General features: G+C 38.1%; 1 protein-coding gene across 4 annotated transcripts in view; it reads right to left on the bottom strand.

Moving 5' to 3' along the window:
* Window positions 1-291: 291 nt before the first annotated feature.
* The window catches only part of kcnh1a (potassium voltage-gated channel, subfamily H (eag-related), member 1a), a 57,974-nt gene continuing 50,467 nt past the window's right edge, over window positions 292-7,798 (bottom strand). For all 4 annotated transcript variants that reach the window (XM_076891501.1, XM_076891502.1, XM_076891503.1 and 1 more), the window contains one exon: window positions 292-6,255. In XM_076891501.1, coding sequence (XP_076747616.1) covers window positions 5,386-6,255 — 870 coding nt within the window. In that variant the 3' untranslated portion in view covers window positions 292-5,385. The remainder of the gene's footprint in view (window positions 6,256-7,798) is intronic.

Below are 7,798 nucleotides of genomic sequence, written 5' to 3'. Positions count from 1 at the left end.
GTATGATTCGCAGTTCAAAATAAACGTTAAAAACTTTATGCTAGGCCTTGGTGCAGCCCCTCAGTTCATCCACTGTCTGAATCAAGTTGTTTTAAGGCTGATATTGATTGGTGATTGGTTGCCTCTCACAGATTTTAACAGGTGGGAGGAGCTTCTGTTAGATGACCATATTAGGAATATCTGTTTTCTCTGACATCAACCAGTGTTAAAAAAAACAAAACAAAAACAAGAAAAACTCTTAAACCTGAGCATTTGGTTAAAAGGAATTAGTCGCACATGTACTAACCTTACTTTTTTTAATCTTTCACCATATTTAATGAAAGCCTCTAAAACTGTAACAAGAAAAAGCATAATAGATCCATTTTAATGTGCCATTTTTCACAACAAAAAAAAAAAAAATCAGTGCAGGTGTTTTCATTTAATCTTCTGTTTGACACGAAGATTTAAAGTGTTGACATCTACATGACTACAAATCCGTTGTTAGCCCTAGAAATGTTTCTTTCTAAAAGCCTCCTGTAATCACATATGGATTACATATAAATTAGATTACTGGTATTCGTTGAGTTTTTCCATTGTTGGTGGAACTGAGTTAAAATCCAAATAATCAAGGTAACAATTGCAACTATTTCAGTTTTTTGCCTTAATGAGTTCTGGGTTTTCTGTCTGTCTCTTAGGAGACAGCAAGAGAAAAGGATGAAGGAGGAGGGGGGCATGCTGCTGCCATACAGCACACTTCATTTCCCTGTTACACAGTTTTTAAACCACTGTTGAATCTGTTATTATACAAAACCAACGAGACTGATAATGATTACAGCCGTATGTATGCGCTGAAGCAATTTCCCTACCCTTGGTGGAGCAGAGTACTAAACCGCTGCGCTTAGTTTTCAGTGCACACTAAAATGGGTGTAACTGGTTCTTGTGTGGTTGTTGGATCATTTGCATAAAGTGGAGTTTAAATCTCGGGTGCTCAGCGGGCTGCACAAAGCATCCTATCACTCTCTAAGTATGTTTATGTGAGCGGCCCATTATTCTGCAGTTATTGCACAGACATGAGTGTGGTTTAAATCTTCTCACAACATAGATATTGTTAAATTATACTTTAATGTTGTTTCAAGAATTGCGCATGCTATTGATGTAAACCTGACTTAGCATTTGCCAAATGTAGCCTCAAAACCGCCAAAGTAGGTCTGCTTTTTCTTAAAATAGCACAGTAACTTTACTGGATTTATCCTACCGTGTTGGGAATGAGTTTTGTTCAAGTAACCATGCTTTATATGCTAAATTGTGAAAGCCGCAGTAGCAGGTATTAAACTAAACCCTATCATTTCTTTTCTTTTTTTTTCAGATAACTTGAAATTGAACATTAAAATAGCCACTTACAAAAACAGATCTGAAAAGAAAAGAGTTGCAGGCTCACAGCCAGAAATTTGTCAATTATCAGAGTCTGCGTTGAACTCTGCTGGCTTCAAACATAATGACTAGATGAGATGATCATCCTCATCTCATCTATTCATAGATAATAAATACGTTTTTGTCACATCTGTTTGCACTTTCAAAGCGTTTAAAAACATCTGATGGTTGATTTTGCTGCTAAGATAAAGACTTTGTCTTGAGTTACATAATCTTTAGATCCTTCTTTCATTACAGTGACTGAATTCCTCAGCGATGCCATCTGACCTCTTTTCCTCTCCCTTTGATTTGTGAACTCTTGCGCAGCAGCTTCATGAATAATCTGTGATCGAGAGGCCATGGTGATTTTTAGTGCCTTTTCTTTGGTTTTGAGATCACAATTCTTGGAGAAGCAGACCCCCAAACACTGGCAATAAACCTAATGAGTTCTCACTTCTGTGATGACATGCCCATTTATTTTTAGCAGGCTGAATTTTTGATGGAACATGAGTGTTGGAGTAAAAACCTCAGCATCTTTTTCCTCTCAGCTGTGTCCGTCCCAGCTTGTCTTTTGTGACGGAGAAAGCGCGCAGGGAACATAAATTATCCATGAGTGATGAATAATAAAGAAAAATGGTTATTTTTTCTCATGAAAAGAAGTGCTTTTATTGGATAAATTCAGTAAAGCTCCTACTTTTTCCAAAGATGAACCAAAAGTCATATTATTCGTTTTAGAAATACAAGCGTTAATTTCAGTGATATAAAACTTTATTTCAGCTGATTGCAACCACTTTCCAGGCTTCATTACCTGCAGTCTGATTGTTTAAAAAATGACTCACATTTGCAGAGTATTATGAAACTTTCTTCCATTATTCATTGTTTCTCAAGTGCGGCGACGGATATCTTAGAACTAAATTGTACTGTAAAAGCTAACTGTGCCTTTTTTTATTGCTTAATACCAGAGTGCATTGCTTTGCTTTACTTTGTTTCATGCATATTTTTCTCATTTAGGTTCCACTCAGTCAGCCTGTCCACATTGATCACATTGATTGTCTATTGTATTTTTGTTTGTTTGCTTTTGGAAACGTGTGTCAATTTGTTTTGGTCATTAAATTTAAAGTCGAAGGACAAATTTGATAATATTTGGCATATATGTAAACTTTTAGTATTTATCATGCAGGAATTATTGCAATCTGAGTTAATCCCTATTTAACAAGAGTTAACGAGAAAAATGAAATTGTAGAGATTGTTCCTGTTATTGTATATTTTATTTATAATGATTGGAGGAATCTGCCTGATGCTGGTGTTCAATACAATAAATAAATAAATAAATAAATACATTTTGGGACTTGATAAAAATACAGCATTCTATGTCAACATTCAATTTCTACCCTCAGAGTCTACAGTAGTCATCGTGTTACGTAAAGCAAGTTGCTCATCAGTATAAACTAAATGTCTGTATGATACAAATGCAGCTCTTCTTGGCCAGTTAGACGCTACAACTACTGAAGATTATGTGGAATTGGGGAAAAACAAGTCTTTTGATATTAAAAAGAAATAATAGCATGTTCACAGTAAAATAAAATAAAGATGTTTCATTTAAAAAATTTAAAAATAATCACATTAAATCTATATTCTTACCAGCCATTTCATTAGGTACACCTGTTTGACTGCTTAACAAAAATATCTAATCAGCAAATCACATGGCAGCAGCACAATGCATCTAGGCATGCAGATATCCAGTGAAGAGAGATGATTTAAGTGGCTTTGAAAGTGGCATGGTTTTTGATGCTAGACAGGCTGCTCTGGGTGTTTCAGAAACTGCTGACCTAGTGGAATTTTCCCACGTAACCACCTCTAGGGTTTACAGAGAATGGTCTGAAAAAGGAAAACTGGGTTTGGGTGAAAATACCTTCTTGATTCCAGAAGTCAGAGAAGGCAGGCGACAGAAACTCAAATAACTACTAGTTACAACCAAGATATGCAGAAGGGCATCACCGAATGTAGCAGCAGAATACCATACCAGGTGCCACGAGAAACTGAGGCTACAATTCACAAGGGTTCATCAAAATTGGACAGTAGTAAGATTGGAAAAATGTCAGCTAGTCTGATGCCTGCTTCTAGCAGAATAAAGTCCCATGTCACAAAATTATATCATCTCAGACTGTTTTCTTAAAAAGGGGAACATTTGCAGCAACTGCATGATGCCATCACATCAATATGGACCAAAATTTCTGAGCAATGTTTCAGCATCTTATTGAATCTACATGTATGTCATGAAGAAATAAGCCAGTTCTAGAGGCAAAAGTGGGTCCAACCCAGTACTAGCAAGGTGTACCTGATGAAGTGAAAGTGTATATTGTAACAATTAAATAATATATATTAACATAAACATACACCATCTATATGAAACACTCCTACAACAGCTATGCGTGATATGGACTTCTGTGGAAAGTCTACGGCATAACTGACGATGTAACCAGTCACCCCTTTTAACCCTACACTGGACCTTCCATGGCATTCAGTCGTCGTGGGCTATGTCGACCCGTCCCGTAGTTATATTTCTTGGGAGGGGCACATCAGGTTATGTGGAAGGTGTACGGTTAAAAAAGGGGTTTCCGGTTATCTTGTAAGTTATGCCGTAGATTTCCCGCTGAAGCATAATTCAGGCATTACTGCACCAAGTGTGTCGTTTTAAAAAACATTTGAATGTCTGCAACACATTTTTTGTATTGACTGCATCATATTATAAAGGGGTTGAGGGGTTAAAGATTTTTCCCACTCTGAAGGAAACTCTTCAATTTTTCAAAGCCAGAAGCAAGTAAACACATTTAAAACAGTTCAAGATCATCTGCATTTCACACACTCACTCTGAATTTGTGCTCCGAAAAGACCTCCTAATATTAGCTTTTTTGTTTGTTTGCTTTCTCAAGTAAAAATGAGGACAAACAGAAATGTTAAATCATGCATGTTAACAGGATTAAAATGTAAAAATATACTTAAGGGACCATTAAAGTCAAAAATGGTCTGGTGATCTCAGTCCACTTTCTAACAGCCTGTTTTATTGTACACAAATTTTAGTTTACAAATATTGTGCAAATCGCCATTACTTTCTATATTTGTAAGGGTTTTGGCCACAGTCAGTACCTATAAAATTACTGTATGTATCACCAAAGCTGTAACATAGTAAACCTAGATATCAGGAAAGAGGGATAACTTGCCATTTGCTGCCTCACTAGTTAGCATTTCATTCAATTTTCCATGAAGCACATCTATTTGTGGTTTATTGAAATTAGGATCTGCGCTCAAACATGTTTTTGAAAATCAGATTGGTCGGGCAGAGTTATCTGTTGTTTAATTCATAATGATTCTGGCATCTGATATAATTACATAACTGTTTGAGGAAATTACATTAAGATTGATTCAGCATCTGCAAAAACTGTCCTCTTTCCCTGTCAATGTGAAATAATGCAAATGGATCGGCGTGCGGCCTCAATTAATCAAATATGCGCCAACTGCTATTTGAGGCAGACGTCTACTTTATGTGACATGCAAAGAATCTCTTACAAATGCTAACAAACCAGTGGGTCATGCTGCTTCCATTGGAACCTTCCAATGGAGATACCTCCTTCTCCTACCTCCCCCAAAATCTGAACAGACTTTTCATAAAATGCCACCCCTCAAAGTATTTTTCCATCATAGTGCAGCGGAAAGATAAATCAAACGTATGTACAAACAGAGAGCTGTCAGTTTTTGTGTAACCTTCAGATATTAGATTCCAAGATACAAAAATCTAGGTTACGACCTCAACTTGTCAGCACGACGTTACCTTGCTACCAGGTAGGTACACCCTAGGATGAAGGCTGGTGCATCTTACTACACTGCTGCCTAATCTAAATGGTATACCCAGTGTGGTCTCAGCTATCCGAGTAATCTGTATATTACTGGATTCAGCTGAATTTAAGGTCAACTGTTGCCGGATGACTCTTTCATTCTTCAAGAGAAGATATCCTCTTTGTCCACTTCTGGTGAAGCAGGTCTAGAAATGTCAAAAAGATGCTGTGGAGAGCTAGAGCTTGAATGGCTGGCTTTCAGGAGTTTTAGCACTTCTGTGAGTTGCATCTCTAGGCCTGACATTCGAACATTTAGGTTCTTAAGGTCATCCTTTAGCTCTAGCTTGAGCTCCTGCAGTGAAGCCTGAAGTGTTTGCTCCGGGATGGGGTAGAAGAAATGCCTCATTTCTGGAGGCTGGGCAGGACTGCGGTCCTGAGGCGTCAAGCGGAAGTCACCCACTTTGTCCAGGCGTAACTCACTTTTGGTAATGCCGCTGTCACATGAGTCCGTCTTTTTTAAAGAGATTGGGGATTCTTGCACCTTGGTTCGTTCAGGTAAAGTCTCCATGGATTCAGCTTTAGACACTGTGTTCCAGTTGTCAGCTTTGGCCATCGACTCCTTAAAGCGACCCCAGCCTTTCAGTTTGGGTGGTTCAGCAGAGCGGCCACCAACCAAAGAAATGGACGATGGCACTTGCAGTTTTGCCTTGTCTGCAACCGTACAGTTGAGAGGTGATGGCGATTGAGGAGTTGAAGATGAAGGTGTAGCTGGGCTTTCTGTTACAGTGACAATGCTGGTAGTTGTAATAGCTGATTTAATTTTGGGGATGTCCACATAGAGAGGACCCTTCTCAATGTCTTGTTCATCTGTTTCTGGTTTCCCAGTCACCATGCGGGCCTCCTTCTGCTGTCGAAAGCGCTGGAAAAGTTTTCGTACTGGGTGATCTGGTGGCAAATTCAGAGGGGCTTCATTTTTACGGTTCCGTCTCTCCTCCTCTTCCCGTTTCACATCACTGATCTTTCGAAAAACGATCTGAAAGAGAATTTAAAATTCTTATGACTAAAAGACCATCATTAAAAAAAAACAAACACAAAGTTTATTGACCAAAAGTTTCAGATTTTGACAGGACACAAGAAAAATTATACCCAAACCACTCTCACACCCATGTCAGTTTAGTCTCCTGAAGTAGTACAAAAGCAGATCAACATCATTTTCACCATCTCTCTTATTGATTGTAGAATTTGTGTGTGAAAGATTGCCAATATGTCAAAATGTGTGTTCTTTGCAAATGTCACTTTAAAAAGGCTAATTCCCATGGCGCACAGGGAAAGTTCATATCAAGCCTCTGGCTTCAGTGCGTGAAGGCTCACTGTCAGTTTACCACCCAGATGATGCTAATGGACAACTATATTTTTAGGCATTTTGTATTTTCAGTTTTTAGCTTTGTAGCTTTATTTCTGTGCTTTAAAATGTCGCAATCCCAGTCTCCCAATCCAGTGATTCACTTGTCTCATTAATTAGGGATTAATATTAATTAAAAGTAATAATTAAAAAACACAAAATGCACATTCTGTATTCACATGTTCAGGAATACTTTATTAACCTTCATTAACGTCACACTCTAACATTCAACATATAACATTCATTTTGTCAGTAAGCAATTCAACTTTAAGGTCTGCAAGCAAAACCCCAAAAAAAGCTGATGAAAATAAGCGCAAACTACTCTTGACATTTTGGATTTTAATAGATGAAAATGTGAAACAATTTGAGTAGCTGTTTGTTTTTCCCAAGGATACATGACAGTGCTGAAACTCGAGAACCGGTTCTTGTATAGAACTGTTCCCAGTAGTCCAATTCCCTGGAATTATTAGTCTGCTTGCCTATTGAGCCTGCTTTTCGGTTGGGTGTGGGTGAAGAATCTAGTCTAGTAAAGCTAGTGCAGGGAACTCAACTGAAGCTGTGCTGGTTAATTCTTTACTGTCCTCACGCTGTAACAAAAACATCCTCCCAATTTGGTCATTTATTTAATCTGCAAATCTATCTCTCTAGGGAGAGATAAATTAAATAAATCTATCTCTCCCTCTGACATGTCAATGCCACTGCTGCCTTGCATCGCTACCTGCCATTTTACCACCTATTGTCCACTTACAGGCTAATCACCCCAGTTTCTAACATATTTAGAAGCAACAATGAGCTCTAACAATATTCTTCTGCTGCACTAAATACTTTCAAATGGAAAGTATCTGATTAAAATAGGTTATGTGGCAGTTTTAACTCAGAAAGTCTGGGCATTTTATTTGCAACACGCAGAAAGTCACTCATCACATTTGAAAAGGTAAGACAGCATCAGATGTACAGATCAAATGCACATTGTCTGCTCTGCTGGATCAGTCAAAAACACAATCTCAGCAGCTCCATTTGAAGGCAACATTAGGCTCCTTTAGTCAACCCATATCGGGATTTCCCTGCTGCATACATTCAGGACGTGGGACCCTGGTGAATAGTAACTTTAATGCAGAAGATGAGATTGCCTCTTCAAATGCAAACAATCCAATCTCACTTGCACTCTCCCGGG

The sequence above is a fragment of the Maylandia zebra genome, linkage group LG13 (genome assembly GCF_041146795.1).
Source record: "Maylandia zebra isolate NMK-2024a linkage group LG13, Mzebra_GT3a, whole genome shotgun sequence".
NCBI classification, from domain to species: Eukaryota; Metazoa; Chordata; class Actinopteri; order Cichliformes; family Cichlidae; genus Maylandia; species Maylandia zebra.
Note: the sequence above shows the minus strand (reverse complement) of the source record. Positions and strands in the feature narration are given on the sequence as shown.